The 27852-nt window shown below is 36.9% G+C and overlaps 1 protein-coding gene across 2 annotated transcripts in view; it reads left to right on the forward strand.

Annotated features, from left to right (window-relative positions):
* The window catches only part of pcsk6 (proprotein convertase subtilisin/kexin type 6), a 101496-nt gene that overhangs the window by 39907 nt on the left and 33737 nt on the right, over window positions 1–27852 (forward strand). For both annotated transcript variants that reach the window (XM_051901547.1, XM_051901546.1), the window contains exons 9-12: window positions 3252–3352; window positions 6090–6193; window positions 6803–6920; window positions 23412–23600. In XM_051901547.1, coding sequence (XP_051757507.1) covers window positions 3252–3352; window positions 6090–6193; window positions 6803–6920; window positions 23412–23600 — 512 coding nt within the window. The remainder of the gene's footprint in view (window positions 1–3251; window positions 3353–6089; window positions 6194–6802; window positions 6921–23411; window positions 23601–27852) is intronic.

Below are 27852 nucleotides of genomic sequence, written 5' to 3' on the forward strand. Positions count from 1 at the left end.
AAGCTTGGGAGAGCCAGGATATTTTTAAATATGTCTCTGATTGTGTTTGTCCGAAAGAAGATAGTCATATCCACCTACGATGGCTTGAGTCATTTTCATTTTTGGGTGAACTATCACTTTAAAACTTCCTTCCCGTAGCTCAAACAAGCATGGCATGAGCAATGCCAAGGTCATGGGTTTGATTCCCTTGGAAAGCAAGAACTGATAAAATGTGTATTTTAAATGCAGTGTGAGTCGCTTGGGATAAAAGCATCTTGCAAAATTCATAAATGTAAATGTAGCTTGTTAACAGGGTGTCCACAGCTCCTTTTGTTTATTTCTTAAAGGATTAGTTCACTTCAGAATTAAAATTTCCTGATAATTTACTCACCCCTATGTTATCCAAGATGTTTGTGTCTTTCTTTCTTCAGTCGAAAAGGAATTAGGGTTTTTGAGGGAAAACATTCCAGGATTTTTCTCCATATAGTGGACTTCAGTGGGGTACAATGAGTTGAAGGTCCAAATTGCAGTTTTAGTGGAGCTTCAAAGGGCTTTAAACGATACCAGACGAGGAATAAGGATCTTATCTAGCGAAATGAATCTAAAATAAATATTATATACTTCTTAACCACAAATGCTTATCTTGCACTAGCTCTGTGATCCACCACTCATTATATAATCACGTTGGAAAGGTCACGCGTGACTGTATCCAGTGTAGACAGTGTCAGTGATTATAATAAGTTATTTTTGCTTTTGACTCGACGCTCACATCCAGTGTAGTGCAAATTTCCAGCCGTTAAGCAAAGGAACGACAGTGGGTGGGGCCTATGGTGCATTGATGTATAACTATTCGTTGATGTCTTGCGCTGGAGGCGGTCATATGCAAATGTATTCGCCCGTTTGATGTCACAGATCCCGCAATATCAAAACAAGCAGTTTTTGGAGCTTGATTATAGATGCTTTGTTTATAACGAGGTTGTTTTAAGCTATGAAACTTGTAGGATGTTTTAATGGTACAAAGACTGCTTGTATGTCAAAAGATCAAGGTAAAGTTGATTTCTCATGTCATGACCACTTTAAATTCACTTTTCAAAATTTTAAAGACACAGTCTTGCCTTGACTATTTATTTTGCAGCAAAAATCTTATTTATTTCTGTCATTAAATGTTTTTAACTTACTATGCAACAATTGTTATATGGTCCAGATGATGGTTCCTCTGGGAAAATAAAATCAATCATCTTTAAAGTTGGAATTAAAGGTGCAATGTGTACATTTTAGCAGCATCTAGCGGTGAGTTGCGAACTGCAACTAACGGCGCACACCACTCATACCCCTCCCTTTCAGGGAAGCTACGGTGGCCGTCTGGCTGACACAAGACAAAGATGTCGTTGTCCGAGACAGCAGAGAGTAGCCTGTGTGAAGCAATGAGGTTTCTTCTTTCTTCTAACAAAGAACCGTCTCTGTGTCTAATAAACCAGACGACGACTACTACTACTACTACTACTACTACTACTGCTACTTTGTGCGTATTCAACGTAGTGACGATGCAAGCTGCCTCTAAAAACACAAACGATTTAGAAGAAGAACAACATAGTGACTAAAGCTCTGTAGAGTGTTTGTCCGTTTAGGGCTGCTGTAGAAACATGCCGGCGCATAATGGCAACGTGACATGGCGGGGGGGTCCTGCGGTGTATGAGATAGAAATGGCTCATTCTAAGGTAATAAAAACATAACGGTTCATTATGTAAGGTCTTTATGTACCACTGAAAACATAGTTATGCAATATAATATACATATCTGTCAATAGATTCTCCCAAATTCTACATACTGCACCTTTAAATAAAAAAAAATCCTATTTATTTTCTTAAGGCATGTTACTGGTCTTATTCTGAACGATGCATTTTTTAAAAAAAATAATTTTTCATAAAAACTTTTTAATCTTTTATCAATTTTCTTCAAGTTCACTTTTTTCTTGTTTTATTTCACTCAAAAATGTCTAAATTTTTTCCCCTTTATCATACAACCCTAATCACCTATAAAATTATTCAATCACAATGTAGTTTTCCCCTGTTAACAACTCCTTTTTTAATTACTTTTAATGACTTTTTCAATGATAATGAATAATTTAATGATTTTTATTAATCTTTAATTTGCAAAATTGCTCCTAAATTCTTAAAAACATCTTAAATTTAATCCCCTTAATAAACATGCAGATGGTTGGTGAGAAGTGTTAAAACAGAAAATGTAAAAGTCTATTACTGTCATGTTTGTTTCCTGACTTCTGTTTTTCAACATGAACATAACCCCCCCAACACACGCACACATATTAGATGAGAGCATGTGTCTCTTATCTCAGCATCTTCCTCGGGACACTGTCAGTGGCACTGACCCCATTCATGTTTGTTCTTTTGAGAAACACCAGTGTAATCAAGCTCATGTTTGACTGAAGACACATTCGAGCGCTCGCTCTCTCTGCCTGCGGGCTACCGGAGCAGCTCTGTGGGTGACCCGTTGTTTCCCAGAAAACCACAACGACGGAATATTTACAGAGCACTTTGCAGAAAACCACTCATCCCATCACTGTCACGGAAGTGCATTCTTTCAGAGGATAGCTGAGTGTTTTAAGACCTGACGCCTGCATCATTTCCCTCTAGTCAAGACACCTAGTGCTTAATAAAATACAGATTGTTTCAAAGCAGCTTCACATTAATAAACAAGGAAATAACAGAATCAATGATGCAAACTTCATCAAATATGAGACCAATTCATATTCTGCTATGAAGCAGCTCGAAAAAGACGTTGTCATGTTGATTCAGTTCAGTTCAATAACTGAAAAAATTAATCAATTATTTAATGAGTTCAATTCAGCTGTAAAGCAGCTCTACAGAAGACACTAGCATTGATATTAAGCTCAAGCCAGTTCAATGTTGATTCAATTCAGTTCAGTAGGTGTAAGTGTTGCAAAATTTGTCAATTATAAAACAAATTCAATTCAGCTGTAAAGCAGCTCTGCAGAAGACAACAGTGCCATCATCCAGGTCAATTCAGTTCAAGTTTTGTTCTCATCTGATAGTCAGTGCAGTCAAATCAATAATATTACTGAATATTAAGTGTCTTTTAACACAAGAAGTGGCCGCACACAAATTTAGAAGACCTGCCATGCCTGTTAATAAGATTTAAAAGACAAAATCATTTCATTTTCATTTCAGACTCATGCATCTCCACACCACTGAAGTTGTTAACTCTCTGTATTCATGTGTTTCTGGTACCAGGTGACTACTGACCTGCGGCAGAGGTGTACCGATGGCCACACAGGCACTTCAGTATCTGCACCGATGGTGGCGGGTATCATCGCTCTCGCTCTGGAGGCAAAGTGAGGTTTCCATACAGTTGCAGAAAGCTGCACTGCTTCTTTATATTTAAATGTTTTTAACTAACTTTTATTTATTGGTATAAAGGGATGGTGGGGATGGTCGTCGCTTATTGCATTTTCACACCTGGCTCGTTTGGAGTTTAAGAACCTGGCACAGTTTCCCCCTTAGTTTGGTTAGTTTGGGCATATATGAACATGGCAATTGCTCACGGATCCGCACCAAAACAATCGGTCTGATTAAAATAAGAACTAAAAATAAGAACACAGTATGGTTGTGGCGAGAAAACAGTCTGAACCAAAGAACCAAGTAGTATCATAATTCATAATGGGAAATGCTTTGCATAAAGTTAGTACTATTAGTTATCTCAGTTAAAAACCAAAGAGAGTCTCTTCATTGTATGTATGTATGTGTGTATGTGTGTGTGTATATATAATATATATATATATATATATATATATATATATATATATATATATATATATATACATACAGTGCCCAGCGTATATGAGTACACCCCCTTTGAAAAGTAACATTTTAAACAATATCTCAATGAACACAAAAACAATTTAATACTAAGACTAAGTTTAATATAACATCTATTTAACTTATAACATGAAATTAAGGTTTATAATATAACTTAGAGAACAACATTTTCAGTTTTACTCAAATTAGGGTGATGCAAAAATGAGTACACCCCACTGAAAGTCTCTGGAGCAAAGCTAAATTTTATACTACAAATGTCTAATTTAACAAGAATTCAACGACAGGTGAGTCCGATTATTCATTACACAGGTGTCCAACAGATAGTTGACTATAAAAGGGTGTTAAAACCCCTTCCCATTTCATGCTGTCAGCAATGGCACCACCTGGAAAAGAAATGTCACAAAACCTGCGAAAGAAAATAATTTCTTTACACCAGAAAGGTGAAGGCTACAAGAAGATCAGCAAAGCTTTACTTATCAGTCAGAATACTGTAGCAAAAGTGGTACAAAAATTTAAAAAAGATGAAACTGCAACCATCTCACAGAGACGTCCAGGTCGTCCACGGAAGTTAACACCTCGACAGGAGCGTCTTCTGATGAGAAGGGTTGAAGAAAATCGGCATGCAAGTTCACTGCAGTTATCTAAAGAAGTAGAAAGCCAAACTAGGGTGACTATTTCCCCTGACACAATACGGCGTACACTGCAGAGGAATGGCATGCATGGGTGCCGTCCACGAAAGAAGCCTCTCCTAAAGCCCAGGCACAAAAAAGCCTGCCTAGAGTTTGCCAGGGCCCATGCTGACAAAGATGAAGACTACTGGGACTCTATACTCTGGAGTGATGAGACCAAGATGAATGTTTTTGGAACTGATGGCTTCAAAACTGTGAAGGTGACAAAGGTGACAAATACAAAGAAAAATGCATGGTGCCTACAGTGAAACATGGTGGTAGCAGTGTCCTTATGTGGGGCTGCATGAGTGCTGCTGGTGTCGGGGAGCTGCATTTAATTGATGGCATCATGAATTCACAGATCTGCTCTATACTGAAAGAGAAGATGCTAGCATCACTCCGTGCCCTTGGTCGTCGTGCACTTTTCCAACATGACAATGATCCTAAACACACATCTAAGGCCACTGTTGGATTTCTGAAGAAGAACAGGGTGAAAGTGATTCAGTGGCTCCTGATCTGAACCCAGTCGAACACCTATGGGGAATTCTGAAGAGACAAATTGAGCATCACTCTCCATCCAGCATCCAGTCTCTAAAAGAGGTCATTCTTGAAGAATGGAAAAAGATAGATGTTGCAAAATGTCGCCAACTTCTTCATTCCATGCCTAGAAGACTTGGTGCTGTCATTAAACAGTGAAGTGAAGTCATTCCACGAAACCGGTATGATTTGGACTTATACATTTTTAGATTTTTTACCAAAATGTATTACTTTTCAGAACACCCCACAACATTAATGACATATTTAACTTCCAGAAAAACATATTTTCCCATCTCAGGCATCAAATCCCTATTATTATTGGTCATTATTTTAAGTTATGGACACTATGGGAGCTTTCTGAATATTATTATAAAATGCTGACTGACCTTACTATCTTGATCTTGCCAGGGGCGGCTCTAGGCACGGGCAGGGGTGGGCTGAGCAAAGATAGTCTTATTAGTCTGTTTTTTTTATGATTTGTTTATTGATAAAAAGCAATCTGAGGGAGGCTGTGTGTTGATAAGTTTTATGAAGGGCTAAATCTGCCCCAACCAATAAAAAAAAAATGACACCAAAAAATTGCAGTACTTTTCTTTATTAGCTGAATGTAACGGTGCGTTATACATTCACAAGGCGGATTCAGTCTGTTGCGGAAAACCAGATGCTGACAATCAAAGGGCAATAATCAAAGGCCTGGATCTTGCAACCATATTTGTCTTCTAGCAGGAACAGAGACTCATGTACAGACAGCTGAAGTGGATTGAGGTGACGTATAGCATTGAGAGCTGCTTGGAAAAAAATACCTAGTGGGATGCAGTTGTTTCACTAAATTGAAAGAGTGCCTCAAAAGCCTCTACAAACTGAGCCTCTCAGATGGAAAGCAAAACAGTGGCTTCGATGAAGAATTCATATTCAATTCTGTTAACATTTTTTTTCTTTACTAAATTTACAAATAAAATGAAATAGCTTTTGTTCTACAGAGGACATTTTCAATAGAGCAATACAACTCAAAAAGCTCCTCTCTTTTCTCTGGCAATTTATTTTTCAGTCCTCTGATCACCTGGAGAGATGTCCAGCATCTCCTTGTAAAGACGTCGAGACAGGCTCACCTGAAAGCCAGTGACTGGAAAACCAATGCAGCCGGACACAAAGGTAAAAGCCTCACAAATTACTTTGCTGTTTGATGTTTTTACTATTTCAAATGTAGATGCGTGATGTGTAGTATTATCTGTCTGTCTGTCCTTTTTCATTGGCAAATTGTGCAAGCATAAATCTCACAAAATGTTAAGTTTATGATTAAATCAAGAAAAAAAAAAACTGTGCCAGTAGTATGAAAATTAAACTTAATTCAAGATATATTGCCTGAAAACAAGTCTTATATTTTCAGAAATATGATTAAGTGAATTTTGAGCAAATACTATGTAAAATTAGTGTATAATTTCAACACATTTATGTCTCATTTGCTGTCATTAAAGTGAATTATTTATAGTATATCAGCAGTATACAGTATTATACTATATACAGTGTCCTGCACTCTAGATATTGACATTATCTAGATATGGCATTAAAACCCCATATTGGTGACATTAGTTGTGTGAATTATATTTCTGCATGAATGTCATAATTCATCTAAATAATAATGAATGTCACAGTTCATCTAAATAAATAAAGATGGACTTATTCTAATCCAGACATTCAGCTGACAGCTGTACCTGGTTAATAGCGTGCGTGTGTTGTTGTATTTGTGTTTTTGGCTACTAGTCAGTCATCTGTATGGCTTTGGTTTGGTGGATGCTGAGGGCATGGTCGTGGAAGCTAAAAAGTGGAGAAATGTTCCTCCTCAGCGCACCTGCACCAAGACCTCTGACCGCAGAACACGGTAAGGAGAGATTCATTTTTTCTTTCACACTGGCAAATATAACTCTCACTTCTGCACAATACTAGTGACTTTAAACAACAGCTGTTGATGGAACGGCAACGGCGACCGGAAGTAAACTGTCAATTGCCGTAGCTAAAGAACGCAAAAATCGCTACAGCAACAACAAAGAGGACGGCGTGGATCATTTAATCATTTGACACAGTAAACAATACATTACATGTAAATAAAAGCAAGAGAATGGTTGCTTTTGGCATTAAATGACATACAGATACAACTAAAATACCACATAACCATAGAACATAACATTTACTTATCTAACCTGTCACGTATTATCGACTACGGCAAATCGGCTATTCTCCCGTAGTAGACAGTTACAGTAGAACGTCAAGAAGTAGCAGGTAACTTTGCACATGCACAACAGAACGCCAGAATGCCGTTGCCGTTGTGTCAGCTGCTGCTTAAAGTCCTTAATGTATCTCTGTAGGGGTGTGTGGCATTACTGGCATATCTAAAATCTTAAATTATTACAGTATGAGCAATTTTATGTCATGTTTCCGTTTTAAATAAATGCTGCTGTTTTGAACATTTTTTTATTCATTAAAAAATACTGAAAAATATGTTTCACAGTATCCACAAAAATATTAAGCAGCACAACTGTTTTTAGCATTGATAATAATAAGATTTGTTTCTTGAGCAGCAAATCAGCATATTAGAATAAATAAACAGGATAAATTACATTTGAAAATTTACAGTTCTTTTAATTTGTAAAAATATTTAGCAATGTTACTGTTTTACTGTATTTTTGATCAAATAAATACAGCCTTGGTGAGCATAAGAGACCTACAGACTAAATGCTTATTCTGGTAATGCCTAATTGTTAGTAATTCAACTTAATTAAATACAAATGAAAGGTGCCTCATTTGATTTGATTGTGTTTTCGTTCAATTACAATTTAATGCACACAAACCCAACGACGATTATTCATGACAAATGAATAAGTCTCACATTCTTTTAAAAAAGAATCAACATTATGAAACTGTATATACTATCATACCACCCATTCCAGCTACTGTCTCATCTCATTCATTGAACCAAAAAAAACAGTCTACTGATCCTTTTCCAGACACCCCATCTAACTTGACCCATATCTGCAACAAACCCTGCTTTTTCATTTGAAAGCGATATCTGATTCTAATGGGAATAATTAGAGGCATTTATTATGATCAGGAGGTCAGTGGTGGTAACTGGAGCATGTCTAAGCGTTATTAGCTCATAACATGAATCACTGCTCCGCTTCGGCCTCAGAGAGGAATGACGTGTCACGTTGGTTTTATGAGCGGTGAACAATCAGCAGACATGTTGAGATAGTTCACTAGAGCGCCATGAATCACTTACACATTCAGTACAGCACTTCAAATCTCAATTCAAATCCCTGCAATATAACCTGGAAGAGGTCTGAATTACTGAGATATTTTGGCAAGCCACTAGGCTTTATGACAAAGTGACCGCATTTCCAGGAATATCTAAATTTTTCAGCACCCCAGTGCTGTTGGATATTGAGTAGATGCTTCCTGCATACAAAGGAAGTGGAAGTTTTCTGCAAAACTTGTGACCTTTTTGTTTGGTCAAACTTGTCTTTGATCCAGTGCTATTTCTATGTCAGTTTAGGGGAGTAACTAACAGAAAGTAGAGTACTATGAAGCCCCTAAATGGACATGGTGATGGAAAAAATATGAGCTTGGAGGAAAAATTATTTCAATGCTTTTGAATTCACTTGCAAAGTTTTGCGTTCCCCTGAGAAACTTTGCGCTCTCCAATGCACACCTTCCAGTGAACGGTCCCAGAGAGGATTTCTCCGCGTTTGTGGAGTGAGTGTTGGTAAACAACGGATCAGCGTTCACCATCTACCCGGTGGAGGGCATTACCAGCCCTACTCCAGACCCAGAGCCCAGCCAGCCAGCATCCACACACTGCATGGAGCGAACACCAGAGCCCACCGCAGACAGTGACCCCAGTAAAGAGGACTGAGCACCGGAGCCCAAGCTCCACAGAGAGTCTGACCAGGTGCGTGAGCCAGCAACACGGCACATCGCCATGGGATTGCTTGTAGAGTATGAGGGCATGGAGGAAAGCCCTACCTGAGAGTGAACTGCAGCTGGCATCTGCATTGTTTGAGGAAATGGAAGAGGATGTTTCCCTGGTTCTCCTGTCTCCGCTGGTCCCGCCCAGCTGTAAGTCTCCTGTGTTTCCGCTGGTTCCACCCAGCTGTAAGTCTCCGGTGTCTCCACAGGTCCCGCCCAGCTCAAAGTCTCCTGTGTCTCCAGAGTTCCCACCCAGCCTCCCTCTACAGTCTCCTCTTCCAAAGTCAGTCTGTCAACCCCACCTCCGCTGGTTCCCGTCAGCTCCTTTGTTTATCCATTATTAACTCCAATAGGCTGCATGGATGTGCCTCGGATCTTCCGGTCACCAGCTCCACCTTGGAAAGAGGATCCTCTAGCTTCACCTCCAGTCAGTGAGTCCATTGCTACATCTCGGCTCACTGATCTGTCAGCTCCACCTTGGCTCCTCCCATTGGCTTCACCTGGAACCATCTTTACGGCTCCACCGGGCTCCGTCTTCCCTCCGGCTTCACTTTGGCCACCTTGGCGCTCTGTCCTCAGTCCTCTAGCACACTGGCTTCACCTCGGATGTTTGTTGCTGCGGCTCCGCCTCAGTCTCCAGAGCCATCAATGTTGTGTGGGCGCATCGGCTCTTCAACTCCACCTGGGTCTCCACCTTGACTGGCTTCATCTCCGTCAGTTGTCCCCCTGCTGTTGTCAGCCAAACCTCCACCGTGGCTCCTCCCTCCCTCAAATCTGCCTTGGGCCATCGTCCTGGCTGTGGTCTGAGTCCCTGCCTGGCTCCTCCTGCTCCTGGCTCATCCCTGGCTCCTTCCACCGTCATCACCGCCCCGGTCTCTCCCGCCGCCAGCCATCCGTGTCAACGTTTAAGTGTAGCAGCTTTGTTTTTTTTTCTCCTGTATGTTCTTCCAAGTTATTAAAGATTGTTTCCTCAAATCTCCTGTGCCGTGCATGTTATAAAGGCATGCCATAACATGAACATATCGTGGCAAACTACAGTTTTAAAGAAGCATCTACGTAGTGCACTTTGCACATTATTGAGCTTGAGCATAGTTTTCTTATTTGCATGAACCGTTTTCTGCTGTCTTGGATCATTGTATGCTTTCAAGCAAACACAACAGTGACCCAACGCTATCTTCGTATCAACACAAAAAAGGCTCACATCCCAGTCAAGCAGGGAATGCGGAGGTTCAAGAGTCTTACAGCATTTGTTCTGAAACAGAGTTTGAATACTCGACTGTTCTGTGTGGCCTAATTTGAACTGTGATATCTCATGTGGGCACATCCAACTACTGATTTATATTGAAAGGGATTTTCTATCCTTTCATATCTGGCCTCAGAGGATGTGCTGTCATTGCATTGAAAGGCAGATTATAATGGTGATATGTTGAAGGGCATGATGAAACATTGTGACCTTAAAGCTTTATATGGTTTAGTGATAGTATAAGACCTGCATTTTTTTTCTGGCTTACTGCATTGCGTATTTCCTTTAATAACAGATGTAAATTTTAAAATGGTTATCAGGAGTAGGCCATCTCTATCAGTACAAACTTGATTATTCGTGAAATCTAATTTAAATAAGTTGGGGGTGGATCACATTACATCCAGATGGTAATTAATTTGCACGCAGTTTGACCCCAAAGTGCCACTATAAACTGCTTAATCAGCTGATTAAGGGTTTGTGAAAGTGTTCAAAGAGAGTGTGTCTGTCAGTGCATGTGGTTGGTAAGATGTTTTTGAAAATGTTATGCTTTTTTTTAAAGAATTCTCACCAAGGCTGCATTTATTTGATCAGAAATATAGTAAAAACAGGAATATTGCCAAATATTACAATTGAAATTAACTGTTTTCTATTTTAATGTTTTTTTTCTTCAAAATGTAATTTATTATTACTTATAATCATTATTATTTATCATGCAAAGCTGAATTTTCAGCATCATTACTCCAGTCTTCAGTGTCACATGATCCTTCAGAAATCATTCTGATATGCTAATTTGCTGCTCAAGAAATATGTATTATTACCAATGTTGTAAAACAGTTTTTTTTTTTTTTTTTTTACTTTTTTTAAGAATTTTTTGATGAATAGAAAGTTAAAAAAGCAGCATTTATTTGAAAATGTGCAGAGTCTGCATAAATGTACTTGTACAGGAATTACAGGAAATAATAAAGCACTTAAAAGTTGTTGAATTTCATGCATATCTTATATAAAACAAGACGCAAAGCAGAGTTTAAGATGGCTCTGGTTTGAGAAGAGTAGACTGCTGTAATGTAATCATCTAGTGTTTTAAGATTTAAGTAATCTGATATTAGTTTTGTCATAACTGCTCCTTTCTAGACACATGCATTATAAAAAAATCATTGCAGTTTATTTGTGTTAGATTCAAATTGCGATATAACAGCTTGTCTATAAACTGAAAATGAAAATACTGTGCAATGCTATTAATAAACAATATAGTAGAATATATGTTGAATATAGTAGATCTGCATTTCACTAAACTTTTGCAGTGGTTATTCAGTGCGTTAATCTTGTCTTCTGTTAGCTGTGTACTAGAATCAACACATTTAAACTTGCATTCAAACTAGGACTGTCACTGACGCATATATGCTCATTCTGATGCATGTCTTTAATGAATTGTGTCAATGACATCATCTGTCCTCTGTCAAGGACGTCACATGGCTTGATTTCTCTTCCTCTGTGTTCGGGTCCACATGGGTGTTTGAAAGAAATCGATTGTCAAAATGAAGCAGCAGCTATTGATCGTCTCTTGACCTCGTGTCTGAGCCAGCTTATTAAATTAAAGAACTGTCAGCACATCTCTCAATAAACTTCTTAGACATATGTCAAGAATGAAGACATTTGTCAAGAATCACCATGGGCTAGACAGGTAGTTGTTTTTATTTGCTGGTTTGGCTGATAACAGAAAGGTTTGGATTGAATCTTGAGTTGACGATCCCCAACCTCAGATTGATGTGCTACTATTATTTACTCATCATAATGCTTGAAGAAGTTATGAACAACATGAATTTTAATTTCCACAGAAATGAACATTATTTAGGTTTAAACATTGGTGCTTTGACATCATACTGCTTTGAATTGACATGAGGGTCAGTAAATACTGGCAATTTTGACTTAAGAGATAACTGTTACTTTTATAATTAAATTATTCATTTAAATTATCCATGGGGAATTAACTGTTACTTTTATAATTAAATTATTAATTTAAAGTCGACATGAAAGAGAAGTTGTGACATTCTTTTCTTCCCTATTGTGACGTACATCAGAGAGAAACGGCTTCCCAAACAAGAAAAAATGTAGGGCGGGGCTTGATTTTGTCCATGGGGAATTGATTGGATAGTTGGATGGTTGTTGTTTGCGATTGGACGATCTCATATGAGTGACAGAAGTTTTCGTTAACTTTAGTTAAAAACTATGAAGACCTTTTTTCCATGATTAAGACGATGGCGAGATGACACCAAGGTAATTAAACTATAACTGTGACTATATGCAGTATCAGTATTTTTTTTTGATGAAAAAAGATTATACTAAAATGTATTTAAATAAATAAAAACTTTACCAAAATCTCTTTATTTTTGTCAGAAAAAGAGAGAAAACAGTAAATATCACAGGTTGCTATACAAACCTCTACTACGAGCTTTCATGCTTATGGTTGCCAGTCATTGTTGTGTAAATTTGGGCTGCACGATTTATCGCACGATATGAAAAATAACACTGAACTTAAACGCGATTCTTAGTGCGATTATGAAATCGCAAAGGCTGCGATTATTTATTTATTTTTTTTTTTAATGCGCAGCTTGTCAATGAAGTATGGCTCCAAATGCTAATCCATCTGAAAGCACTACGAGTTTGAATCGCTTATAATGTACATTTGAAAAAGCAACACGCGTCAAACATCTTTCCAGACATGAGAAGCATTTATTAACATCTTGTCCAACAAAAGACAACATTTAATAACATGTTTTTACTCCAAACTCACTTCATAACGACAGTTGAGTGTCCTTCTGTGAGATGATGTGGCTTCTTACACAGAATAAGGCAGTCGTGTGTTTATTAGTCATGCCTTTGCCAAATTGCATGCTGTTTAATCGTGATAAATAGTGCAGCCCTAGTGTAAATGTACCTTAAGAGTAAATAAAAAAAAAAATAGCTGACAAAATTAACAGTAGTGACAGGTTGTCCCGCCCTTGCGCTAGTAAACACGAGAGAGAAGAGATGTCACTGGAAGAGGGAGGGAAAGTTAATTTGATTAAGGATAACGAGGAGCATGAATAAAAAAAATAATTTATAATAAATACTGCAATATTATTATTATTTTTTTTAAAATTTTAAACATTTCATGGTGACTTTAAAAAAAGCTGTTCATTCACCTCGTCACACATCTGTCTTTCTGTTTACCAGAATGCATTTGTGATGGATACAGTTGAACGGAGTAGACCTGTAAAAGCAGACTCGATGACTTTTTTAACTGTAAATAGTCTCTGTTTGAATGGTAGGAAGAAGTTTGGTAGGTTCAAATATTTGGGTTAGACTAGGAGTGTCCAGATGACCACGATAAAAATCCAAGACAGGTCAGAGATGTCCTGTTGAGAAGAGCACATTCAAATCAGGCCTGGGGCCAGTTGTTAAAAAAGTTTAATCTGGATCAGAATGATCTGGATTTGGAAATCCCATGTTTTGCTATCCAGGATCAGGTAATCCATTTTACTTTTGTGCTGGTTTTTCAAAGCAAAATTGTTTTGGATCACCCTGATCCAGATACACACTTTTACAAAAGTTACTAGTGCTCTATGGAGCCCCTAAAGGGACACGGTGATAGAACGAATATGAGATGAGGAAATTTTTTTTTTAAAAAATCAATGCTTTTGCATTCTCTTAGAAAAGTTACGCATAGCGTTTACCCAAGAAACTTTGCATTCGCTCCCAAAGAACTTTTGACTGGTTCATCTCTTATGATTGTGCCAATGTAGTTTACAAACAGTGATTTAAAAAAAAAAAGACTTTGAATCAAATATTTTTGTTTGATATTTACAGCTGTTTTGGGATTATTTTATGGCACCAAAATCTTTTTTTACTTTACAGTATTACTGAAAGGCTAAATATGTAGCCTAATGTCTACTTCTAATTTATTACTTTAACAGTTAAACTAATCAAGAGCAAAAAAAAAAAAAAAAAAATGTGTTATTATATGTATATTACATGATAAAAATGTTGTATTTTTGACCGGTTTTAAAGTTTTATTACCTTTTTGTTCCTAAAATCCACCCTTCTGCTGGGATCAGTATAATCCATTTTTTTTGGATCCAAGGTATCCCAATCTTACCAAAAAGTTTTGAACAACACAAACTGATGATTTTATCCAGATCAAAACCATGGATTTTGTTATCTAATCTGATTTCAGAATACTTTTTTCCTTTTGAACAACCCATTTTCAAGATTTGATCCAATCTGATAGTTGAAATCCGATCAGATTACTTGTGAACAACTGGCCCCTGGTGTGATTTACTCTAATGCACAACAGTTTGACAATTTAAATCTAACACAGATTTCTGAAAGTTAGCATGCTGTTAGAAAGTTTAGGATTAGTTGAAATTAATCTGTAAATTCCAGTTGTTCAAAAGAAATCTGATCGAATTTTGGCTATCGGATTTTGGCTGTCGGATTGGATCAGATCTTGAAAATGGGTTGTTCTGGATAAAATTCTCAGTTTGTGTTGTTCACTTTTTAGTAAGATTGGGATATCTTTGATCCAAAAAATCTAGATTATACTGATCCCATCAGAAGGGTGGATTTCAGGAATAAAAATGTAGTAAACTTTAAAACTGCAACATTTTTATCATGTAATATATACACACATTTTTTATTTTGCTCTTGATTAGTTTAACTGTTAAAGTAATAAATTAGAAGGTAGCCAGTAGCCTACTGTAAAGTAAAGAGATTTTGGTGCCATAAAATAACCCCCAATCATCTGTAAATACCGAACCAAAATATTGCTTAATTCAAAGTGTTTTTATCGCTGTTTGTAAACTACATTGGTACAATCATAAGAGATGAACCAGTAAAAAGTTCTTTGCAATCGAACGCAAAGTTTCTCGGTGAACGCCATGCAGAACTTTTCTGAGAGAATTTTTTTTTCCTCATCTCATATTCGTTCTATCACTATGTCTCTTTAGGGGCTCCGTAGAGGACTAGTAATCCAGATTTGGTAATCTGAAAAAAGTGTGTATCTGGATCAAGGTGATCCAGTCCAATTTTGCTTTGAAAAACCAGCACAAAAGTAAGATGGATTACCTGATCCTGGTTAGCAAAACATGGGACTTCCAAATCCAGATCATTCTGATCCAGATCAAACTTTTTGAACAACTGGCCCTAAAATATAAAATATAAACGTGTTATACTGTATATACTGAAAATTAGCCGATGTTGCAATGTATTTTAAATGTGCTTGCAAAGACTGTGGAAAAGCAACAATCTAGTGTTTCAGGATAGTAATCATTGTTGTGCCATTCTAGACTGATTTATAATAATAAAAAAAATCATGCATTTTAAATGTTTTAGATTAAAACTGTGATTCTGAGGGGCATTTACACAACACTGTTTTCAACTATAAATGGAAAACTTTTGTGTGTTTTGACCATTCATTTACACGACAGCAGCGTTTTGGGGCCCTGAAAATGCTAACTTTTGAAAACAGGATTCAGAGTGCAATTTTTTGAAAACGATGCCGTTATCGTCTCTGTGTAAACTACAAAAATGTGATTTTGTGAAAACGGTGACATCATGCTCATGCGCATTACGTGTTCAGTCTATAAGTGCGTAGTGTTTCTTTACTAAGTGACATCCCCAACTACTGGCCTGGCATGAGTAATACAGCGTTTTTAGATGTTCTCGCAGATCCTGAGATTCTGTTAGCTGCATGTGCACTAGAATCAACAGACAGATTTCTAAAAGAGAGCATGCATTTAGAAAGTTTAAGATAGTTGAAATTAATCTGTCAGATGCCAGACAATAAAATACAAGCATATATTTGTTGAAACTAAAACTGTCAACTGTATAATTATTCACATGCACGGCAGATGTTTTCTTACCACTCCATATTCAGAGGAAGCAGCAGATGTAGTACATACTGTTCTGTTAACGGGTCAAAGAACTACAGTCCACCCTCTCTTGATAACTTTAAAAGAATAGTTCACCCTAAAATTTAAACTGCAATCATTTACTCTCTCTAATGTCTTTCCAAACCTGAATGGCTTTTTTTTTTTTTTTTGGGAACACCAGAGATGAAGTTTAGCAGAGTCCCCATTTAATCTCCACTACACTTAAATCTGCACTACATTCTGAGCTTTAATTCATATGACTGACTGACTGCACTGACGCTGTTGTATGAGAACTAAACTGAGCTAGATGATGACTGTTTTTTTTTTTTTGCAGAACTGCTTTATATATTAAACTAACAAATTTAATAATTGATGATCTTTACAACGGAACTGAATCAACACTGAACTGACTTCAGCTGAACAACAGCCAAATTGTATTATTTTTCCTGTTAAAGCTGCTTTGTGACACTTCATTCAACAACAACAACAACAGCTCATTCCAGGCGTCATACGTCATTACACCATAACGCAGATGTGCAATACTTTCCAGCTTCGGGTTTCAATCTGATCAAGTGTTTACATGTCCTCTTGATCTGATTAGAAAAGGTTTAAACCACCCCTTACAATCCGAATGAAATTTTAATTGGATTTGGCTAATTATTTCCGATTGACGTGGTTACATGTGACTTTTTTTAATCCGACTGTGCTAGCAGATGATTATAAAAATGCAGCTATTGTATTGAGATGAGCAGCTTGAACATTGTTATAAATTACTCTTTTTATGTTTCACAGAAATAAGTAAGTCAGGTTTGCAACGACATGAGTGTGCGTAAATGAATCTCTTTAAGACTTCACATCAAACTGCAGCTGGTGTTTTAGGATAGAAACAGCACAAATCACAGCAATGCTGTTTTAAAATATTTGTTAATAGCAGTCAAACTAAAACTAAGACTAATTATGACTGTATGTAACTTCATCAGGATGAGATGTGGCTTGTAAATTCAGGACATCTGGTCACTATAGTATAAACACACTAGAAGAATATGTTGTTATAGCCTGTATATTTCTCACTGTCGGCTTAATAGGCTCCACAACAATAGTTGTTTTTGCTGTTCACTTTTTGTTTTGGAGCTTGATCGATGGGCTTGATAAAGCAATGAAGAATAAATAGTAAGTCCACACTGTCTAAATTGTGTTTGTGTTGTAAAGATGTCGTCCTCTTTGTTTGCAGCTGTTCCTCGGAGAGCGTCGCCGCTACTGCAGCAGTTGTGACGTAAAAGGCCATTTCATTTTGGGTGTAAAAGTAAAACATTGTCCTGTCTAACACATTTTTAGCTTCCCCACATCTATCCCCAGAAATCCAGTTCATAAATTAATCAAAAACTAAATATACATTGTTTTAATGCAGTTGGTGCTCTTAAAGGATTAGTTCACTTTCAAATGAAAATTAGCCCAAGCTTTACTCACCCTCAAGCCATCCTAGGTGTATATGACTTTCTTCTTTCTGATGAACACAGTCGGAGGTATATTAATAAATATCCTGATGCATCCGAGCTTTATAATTGCAGTAAACAGGATCAATGAGTATGAGCTGAAGAAAGTGTCTCCATCCACATCCATCCATCATAAACATACTCCACACGGCTCGGGGGCATTAATAAAGTCCTTCTGAAGCGAAGTGATGCATTTGTTTAAAAAAATATCCATATTTAAACAAGTTATGAAGTAAAATATCTAGCTTCTGCCAGACCGCCTTCCGTATTCAACTTGCGAAAAAAAATGGAACTGGCGTCGCGTCAGTTAAGCTTTTTCCGTAAGTTAAATAGGGAAGGCATAGGACATAGCGTAAGCTTTTTGAAGCTAGATATTTTACTTTATAACTTGTTAAATATGGATTTTTTTTTTTTTACACAAACGCATGGATGTGGATAGAAAGCACTTTCTTTATCTCATACTCGTTGATCCTCGCTCACTGCCATTATAAAGCGTCAGGATATTTATTAATATTTCTCCGATTGTGTTCATCAGAAAGAAGAAAGTCATATACACCTAGTTCACTTCATTTGAAAGTGAACTAATCTTTTTAGATGCTGCAAAAAAATTATTTATGTACTTTTGTAATTTTATTTATTTCTATTTAGCATTAATTTATATTTCAGTTTTAGTAATTTTAATCCTTCAACTTAAATTTATTTTATTTTATTTCAGTTTGTTCCCAAGGCAGCATTTCTCCATTTGTTTTAATTTTACATTTTTCATCTAATATTTATATTTCATTTTATTCCAATTTTTTCAATTAACGAAAACTGTTTTTAATAGTTAACAGTTACAACACTGTACAGTGTGACTTCATGAAATATTTTTTTATAATTGAAAATATATTTCATTTAAACTGTCAAAATATATTACAAAATGTATATTTCCAATGTTAAAATACATTTTGGGTAAAGGCACAAATATAATAAATAATTTTACATATTATATTTTTCATTATCTTAGATTATATACATGTTGACAGCTGACACACATCTATCTCCTAAAATATAGTTATTAATCAAATGCACAATATCTGTTTTTTTTTTTTATTGTGGTTAGTGCTCTGAAAATGCGACTTGCTAAAACATTGAAACCGTGTATCAGTTTCCTTGTGTTGCTCGTTTTGTACCTGATAGCATTGAATAGCAGATCTTATTGAAGGGCTGTGTGCATGACTGCCGCGGCCTTTGATATTGATCATAGATTGGGTTTTATTTATAGCATCTCACGCTCACATGGCTATTGAGAGGGAATTAGCTGGTGCTTTGGCTACGTTTCGAATGGAGCTGCCATCTATTGATTTACAGTCTCATTCCTTTGGCTCTACGAAGTGAAAAATGCAATGGCTGTATGCCATGATCAATGATGCTGTGCTTGATGATTAGATGGTTTGCTTGCATATATTTAGCCATTTATTTGTTTACATTTAAATATTTTTAATATATTTAAACATTTATCTGAGAGAAATGCCTGGTCTCCATGTCGATGCTGTTTCCCCTCAGGTTTCATCTCGGGGGGAAGTTTGAGGTTGCCCTCAAATTTCACCACAAGCTGTCATGTTACAGTAAACTGAAGGGACACAACCGTCCATTTTAAGCACATTTTCCTTTGAATGTCAGTCATGAGGCTACAGCGCTCTCTATCTAGTGTATTTCTGGGTGATACTGCTTCTGAACATGTGCTAAATAATGGCTCAGACCTCAAGTGACTAATTTTGTTGCCATCTGTGTGGTGTTGTTTATCAGCAGAACCATAAAACGGCACAGTCGCTATTATAAAACCGTTGAAACGGTGTTGCTCCCAAAGAAAAAAGTCTTTCATAAACAAAACGAGCTTCCCGGACTGACCGGATAGATGATCCTGCAGCTTAACGAGCCATGAAACGGCATTGCATTGTGAATATGACAGTGAATGTGCTTGTTTTTTTCACACTATTAAGGGGAAGGTTATGTGTAATGCAGACACTCTGATGCTTACTATGTGATTTAAATGATTTAGGTTAAAATAAAATGAACAGGTCAGGCAATTTGATATTTCTTTATTGCCTTTTTAGCTTAACGATCCACATTAGGTGTGTGATGCTCTAGCTGCACAAAGGATTATGGGAAATGTAGTTTAGTCATGCAAACCTGTCGCTTAATAAACCTGTAGTCTTGTTTCTCTAGTTTTCATGAACAGTATACAAAATGCACAAAAACTATAGTACACTGCATTCACAAGCACCATGACTCATTAATTGACATCTCCAATTTGCATAGTTGGTCTATAATAATTAAAATTGATAATTATTATATTGTTTATGACCACTCATATCGAAAATATCATCATTCTGTGTCTGACATGATTTCATTCATCATATTCACTTTGCTCACAGGAAGAGTGTAAATGCTACAGCAAGAGATGTAAATAAAGTCATGTGGTTTTTGACAATTACTCAAAGAAGGCAGGACTTTCCCAGAAGACCACTTGTCCTCAGAATACACTGCTCCATATTAAGTTCAGCCATTTATCATTTTAAGAGGCAGTTTGTCTCTGTTGTTGCATAATGTCTCTTTACTCCAGTAATACTTGAGGACAGACGGGAAAACTGGGAGTTTTTCCTTTTAGGCAAGTGATTACACAAAGCAGCTGTCATTTACGTCCCACAAGAAATACACTAGTGACAGAGAATGCATTTTCTACATTGAAAGTAATAGTTCACTTGCTCTTATCATTTACTCTCCCTCATGTCATTCAGATTATATTGTTTCTTCTGTGAAACAAAATGTTATTCTGATCAAATGTATTTTTTCATACATTGAAAGTGGATGTTGATTTTCATTGCCAAACTGTATAAAAGAACAAAAATGTACCACAAAAGTACCATCAAGTAGCTACAATGGAGCTCATATGGTGCAAAAAAATGTGAGGACTACGTTTATGGTATGTTTATGGTATTATTTGAACTTTTTGACAAAATAAATTACCGTCCACTTTTTTATTTCACATTCTCCTTTTAAAAAAATATTAGCTTCTGCCTTTCACACTGGCTCAAGTCAGACTCAAGTTTTTAAAAGCCTTTTACATTCTTTTTAAAATCAATCAATTTTCCAGTTTATTGACTATTGACTGTCATATAACCTGAAAAATTATAAGGTGGAACAAGGTGGTCTCAGCCGATTGAAAAACGAACTCTGGAGCGGTTTGCTTGAGGTGAACCCAGCGGACCAACAAACCAAGCGGTATCATAATTCATAATGGTAAATGTATTATATAAAAAGCAGTAGTGTCTGATTCTGTGAGTTTTTTTGTGGTTGATAACCAAAGAGCTGTCCCAACGAAGCCTTGATTCCCACACTAACTGCATTAAAAGTATATATATAATTTATCAGTTAGATTTTGCGTGTGATAGCTACAGATAAAGCCACAATAAGCTCTCAGAGCAAACTTGTCAATTCATCTTAATGGATGATACAGAGGAACATAAATAGGTTAACTCTGACCAATAAGAGGACAGTTCTATTCGCATGTGACTTGCATAAACACATTTTGGTACACTTTGAAATGTTGCCCTGTAAAAATGAACCAAACCAAGAACAAAATGCAACATTGTAACAAATTAAAGATGCAATAAGTGATTCTTTACAGAAACATCTTTTGTTAAACTGGTTGAAAGTCTCCTCATATCCTAATAGCAATCACTGTTAAATGGTCTAAATGTATTTTTATAAATATATGCCATCTGTGGAAGGAGTAGGACCATAAAATGTTCAACCAATTATTATATTTGGTCCGAACAGTGACCCTGTTCACGCAGAATCTATGTCGTCAGTGCTTTTCACGCTATGCCGAGTTTATACAGACAGACGTCAGTCACGGAGCACCTCAAATAAACAGCAGCCACCTTTTACAGTTCTTACCAAATCAAAACAACAAGCTTATGCTACGTTCACGCCATAACTACCGTAATTAAGAGATAGCAACCCGTGACGTTCTAAAAGGAGCTGTTCAGTCAGACTCTGAATTAGGCATTTCCATGTCAACAGTATCAACACCGAAATGAATCTGCAGCCGTCCGGTACAAGCTCTCTAAGTTGTTTACGTTCATTATTATTGTAATGTTACGGTTGTGGTCAGAATTATTGGCACCCTTGGTAAATATGATCAAAGATGACTGTAAAAATAAATCTGCATTGTTTATCCTTTTGATCTTTAATTCATAAAATTAGCAAAAATTGAAAGGGAATGATTAAGGGAATTTGGCCTTTGTGTTTCCTCATGTTTATACTCCTGTGGAACAGGAAGTCATGGCTGGACAATTTCATGTTCATAATCACCCTGCTAAAAAAATGTAAATATGAATGGGAATATACTTCAGAGATATTTTACTCATAAAAAATTACATGGGTGCCAATAATTGTGGCAAACGTGTTTTGAAGAAAAACATTTATTTCATGTGATTTTTTTTTTTTTTTTTTTTTTTTTTCAATTCTTTTCCTTCAATGAAAGGTTAGATTTTTGCTAATTTTATGAATTAAAGATCAAAAGGATAAACAATGCAGATTTATTTTTACAGTCATCTTTGATCATACTTACCAAGGGTGCCAATAATTCTGACCACAACTGTATGTGCTTTGAGATATGAGGTTGTTTATTGCCGTCTCTTGTAACGCTTTGCTGAGAGCAGGTGTGTGTGTGTGTGTGTGTGTGTGTGTGTTCATGTGTTTTGGAGGAGGCTTGGCTTTGGACACCGATTTGCAGGGATTGTATGCTTACGATGCTAGCAGGTACAGCTGCATGATTCTGGATAAAATGAGAATCACAATTTTTTTTCACGATTCTCCCACGATTCTGAATAAACAACCAAACAAAATAACATATAATTTACTAGAGGTTCTGACAAAATATAAATTGCTGACTCTAATTGCTGGAAAATGTTTGAATGAATTATTTAAACAATGGTTTTGAATTAATTCAATGACTCGTTAATAAATACTTGTTTCATTACTGGATGAATCAGTGTTTTTGAACAAATCTTTTGAATGAACGATTCAATGACAGATACATTTTTTTTTAACAGTCAGTTGTCGCCACTTAGATACAACCTAGATACAACCGTTATTTGACACGCTAAGTTCGTTTCAAAAGGTAGTTTGCTCTATTTTGATCGCTATCGTAGACATCTGTGTTTAAATACTAACTTAAAACTTATATCTCAGTACTTCTGTGATAATGTGAATATTTGTAACACAGAAATAACTAAAGTGTGATTCAAAACTGCTCTCTCTGGCTCTGGCAGAACGAACACATATTTGAATGTTCCGTTATGATTTTGTCAAAGGTTTAAAAGACACGGGCGAATTGTTGTCATTAATAAAGTAAGATCACGTGGGTGCTTGAATCGAGATTGCGATCTTTTTACGATTAATCGTGCAGCTCTACTAGCAGGTTAACGTTAGCATTTCCCAGATCACCTACTGCACCTTTAAGTCCCTGTTTCAGAACAAAGCAAATGATCTACAGTTCTGAAAATTCCCTTAGTTAATATCAGCATTCTAAAAGCTTTTTAGAATCCCTTTAAAATCAGTAACCATTTATTGAATATATTGTCATATAACCTGACAGTTTTTTAATCTTCATTTCATATTTTCACTCATGACAGTCTAATGTTGGGTCGACTAATGCAGATCTGTGTTTTAGATTCTGACCCGTTCTCCACTGACCCCCTTGGGTCCTCTTGCAGGTACATTCGAGCAGATCAGAAACTGAACGCCAGCATCTCGACCACGGGCTGCAGCGAACAGCCCGATCAACACGTGATGTTCGTGGAGCATGTGGTGGTGCGAGTCCTCATCGTCCACCCTCGCAGAGGAGACCTGGAGATCAACCTCATATCACCCTCAGGGACGCGATCGCAGCTACTGGCTCAGAGGTGATGCTCACTTACACACAACAAAACCCACTAGAACATGTATATACAGCTGAATTTACAAGAGACAAAAGCTGCTTTATATTTTTAGTGGTGCTGCTAAAGTCAAGCAACACTATTTTGTCCTTTTTGCCAATTTTATTGGCTGGATTGTGGAGAGGACAGGAAACCTGCTCAATTTTCCCTTTGTAAAACCTAGTTTAAAAAAAAAAAAAAAGTTTTTAAAAGTTTTCAGAGAAGAGTTATTCTTATTCTTTTCCAGTAGTATTTTTATTCTCAAAAGTTTTCGGAGAATTATTTCATTCTTTTCCAATAGCATTTTTAATTTTAAGGCCAAATAGTATTTTCAGTTGTTTTAAACCAACCAAATGTATGCAATTTTGCCTATAAGGTATATTTTATGATGTTTATATATTTTTTTTTTGGTCACACTTTATACCCCGTGGTGAAAATCAAGTTTTTAATGTTGTTTATATGTCTGTGTGATGTTTTTAATATGCTTAAAGCAAACCATGTGCAAATTCATAAGTTAACACCATTCCTGAGGATTTTCTCTTTAAAACTGCAGCAAAAAAAAGACAGTCTCAAACCCGCGGTTTGAAATCTCTGGTGTTTCTGACGTCACAAACTACCTTGTAACCAATCACATCAACGTGCCAGCGGGCTTTAACATATCATTAACAGCGAACTAGCAGGGGAGTCTCGAGAGAAGGTTATCCCAGTATATTTTTCTGTTGATATGAAAAATCGTGTAGATTTAGCAATAAAGCAGGTGTATGATGTATATTGATGTTATGATGAACTATATGCCTTTCTCCACCGACGTTCTGAGTTGTTCAAAGCGTTTGTAAGGATACTGTTTGTTAGAAGGCAGCTGTCTGACTCTCACATGGTGAACGGGAACATGGTTTGTGCAACATTAGCAACACATTATTAGCTGTTTGATAACATAGTCAAGCAAAAGGCTAATCACATTAATTACCATTATGTGTCCGACATTGTAAAGAGTGATATTATTGTGCAGCGTTTACCTCAAGCGTGCCACACGAGTCCTGAAAAGTGAAGCCAAAGCGTCTCGATCGCCCCCAGGTTGCTGGAAGCAGTATAGGTCATAAACCCCGCCCTCTCCATGAAATATAATGGGACGCGAGACAAACTAAACAATCAGTTTACACTTTTAACATTTTTTTTTTCCAAAGATGGTTTCTGTCATTTTAGGCAGTTTTTATCATGCTGGTGTTAGTTCAAGTGTTCGTTCTTTAAATAAGTTTGGTTTTAGTTATTTGATGCTATAAAAACGGGGGTGTGACGTCATGATTGACAGTTGAGATTGACAGCTTCCCTGAGTGAAGGAGTCACTGAGGCACCAGCGTACTTTTTTCTAGATCTTCGCAAGGAGATTGGAGCTTTAACTTTAATTTCTACTTTTCCATAACTGTTTATTTCACACCGACATAATGAGCTGTTCTGAGTTTGGGCAGGACCTTGATATCGCGGCTCCACTTCACGCTCACTACGGCGCAGACTCGGGCTCCAAGTTCACTATGCGCAGACTCGAGACTCAAGATGTCAGCACCATATTGTTACACATATGTCCATATTTTTTTTGACAGTCTATGGTTTACCTCAGTAAGTTGACTGAGTGGATCTCTGAGCTTGTGCGAGTGAGTGGAGGCGGGGCTAATTTGCATATTCATTGATCTGCATATACTAAATGAGGGTAGGGTGTAGAGTTACATTCAAGCTATTTTAAGGCATAAAGTTTTTTTTTTTTTCCAAAGGAAATTTTTTTTAAAATATGTAATTTTGGTGATCAAAGATGAGTTTTAAGGGATCAAATTATTGACTGCAGGGGGACATCAAAAGATAAGTACAATGTACTTAATGTGTTTGTTGTATTTCAAAACACTTTTGCTGCTCTTGAGGTGGATACGGGTGCACTTAGAGACCGGTTTAGTGGTATGGTTAGGTTTAAAAGGTTAGTTCACCCAAAAATGTCATTTATTACTCATGCCGTTCCACACCTGTAAGACCTTCGTTCATCTTCGGAACACAAATTAAGATATTTTTGTTGAAATCCGATGGCTCAGTGAGGCCTCCATAGCTAGCAATGGAGATCCATAAAGGTACTAAAAACATATTTAAATCAGTTCAATATTTATTATTACAGTGGTTCAATATTAATATTATAAAACGACAAGAATATTTTTGGTGCGCCAAAAAAACAAAATAACGCCAAAGTCACGTAATTTCAGCAGTTTGGTGGTTTGACGCGATCCGAATCATGATTCGACACAAAACATTCATAACGGTTCGAGCTTCATGAAGCAGTGTTTTGAAATCGGCCATCACTATATAAGTCGTTATTTTGTTTTTTTGGCGCACCAAAAATATTCTCGTCGCTTTATAATATTAATATTGAGCCACTGTACTCACATAAACTGATTTAAATATATTTTTAGTACATTAATGGATCTTGAGAGAGGAAATGTCATTGCTGTAAATGCAGGCCTCACTGAGCCATCGGATTTCAACAAAAATATCTTAATTTGTGTTCCGAAGATTAACGAAGGTCTTACGGGTGTGGATCCGCATGAGGGTGAGTAATTAATGACATTATTTTAATTTTTGGGTGAACTAACCCTTTAAGAGTGGGTTATGGTATAAGGGAAGGGTCAACAGTAATTATAGATGTAATTACAGAAATTAATTACAGCTGTAATTACATGCAGGTATTTTTTAAAATATAAGTACAATGTAAAAACATGTATGTACACAATAAGTGCACTGTATCAAATGATTAATTTAAATGTAAGTACATAGTAAAGACACCTAATATAAAGTGGGACCTTTTTTAATTGAAACTGAGCCTACTAATATTTTGCAAGTGTAAATAATTCTGACTCAGCGTGTCACTGAAAAAACATTTTAAAAATAATTTCTATTATTAGGCTAATAATTAGGCTATTTCTAATTATTGGGGGGACGACACTTGTCCCTCTCATTGTCTATGGTGGTTACGGCAACTTGGGTTACCCTCATACAAACATATGCACACTAATATGGTAATATCCTACTTTTACCGTAGTTTATTCTAAAGGGGTCTACATGGGCTGACAGGCTCTGATCTGGCTGCTGTGGTTTCTGTCACACAGGAAGCTTCATCCTGTCAATCACACAGCAGTTTGATATCCTCTCTGTTGGTCTTGATGCTCTGCACGCTCCAAATCCTCTCTGCTCTCCGCTTCAGTGTAGTTTAGTATTCTTTTAGCGGTTTTCACCACATGGTTATGATGCTGAGACTCATTCTCATATCCCTCACGAATATAACTCTCACACACTCCAAATCACTCGTTCTCAGCTGCTTTTGCTTCAGGACGTAGATTTTACAGTAGCGACACAACACAGGACAAGAACTGAATATCTTAAGTAAACAGTCAAATGTATATAAAATAATTTTGGCTGCAACATAACAAAATTATTATTTTAAATCCTGCATAGTTTTTTTTTCTTGGCTTTGAAGAATAATAAAATTTTTATTATGGCTTTAAATGCCAAGAATGTCACTGAAATCAAATACATAAAATAAAGCATTTTAGCACAAGGTTGAAACATAACAAAATTGTTATAATGGGAAATGTGGCTCTTCAGACATGAAATGCCAAAAATGTTTGGAAAAAATAAAATGCCAATGTCGTCTTTTCTATCCGTAACAATGTCTGTCACTCTAGTTTGTCTACGTGAAAGTCCCTCCATTCTCAATTCTCCACAGAAAGCTTATTGTTTTGACGTTTCACGTCTTATTTACCACATGGAGACGGAAGACCTGTCAAAATCCGCCCCTGCACAAACATCTCCCACAGAGCATCTGCTTTTGTGATAACAGACATGACAGCCTAATGGGGCTTCCCGCGTTTTGAGAGTATTTATGAACGGCCAGCAGTCGCCCCGCTCGCCTGCTTTCTCACCCCGGGCTTTCAGTGCTAAGAGTTGATGGAGCGTCGTCCATATGACGCCTGCAAATTGCCAGGAAAGACATTTGCCTTGAATTATCGCTCCAGTTGGAGAGGGATGCTGTGGTCGGGACCTCCCTTCATCTCATTTATTCAACATGCATGCTGCCAGGGCCAAATGCAGTTCAGATTTACCGTCTCCTTATAGCGCAGATCGCCTCGGCTTAGTGGCGGGAGAAGAAAGCACGCAGATGTAATGTGCGAAATTCCCTTCCAAGCCTGTTAACAAGGGCAGTAAAAGG

This window comes from Ctenopharyngodon idella, chromosome 7 (genome assembly GCF_019924925.1).
Source record: "Ctenopharyngodon idella isolate HZGC_01 chromosome 7, HZGC01, whole genome shotgun sequence".
In the NCBI taxonomy this organism is placed as follows: Eukaryota; Metazoa; Chordata; class Actinopteri; order Cypriniformes; family Xenocyprididae; genus Ctenopharyngodon; species Ctenopharyngodon idella.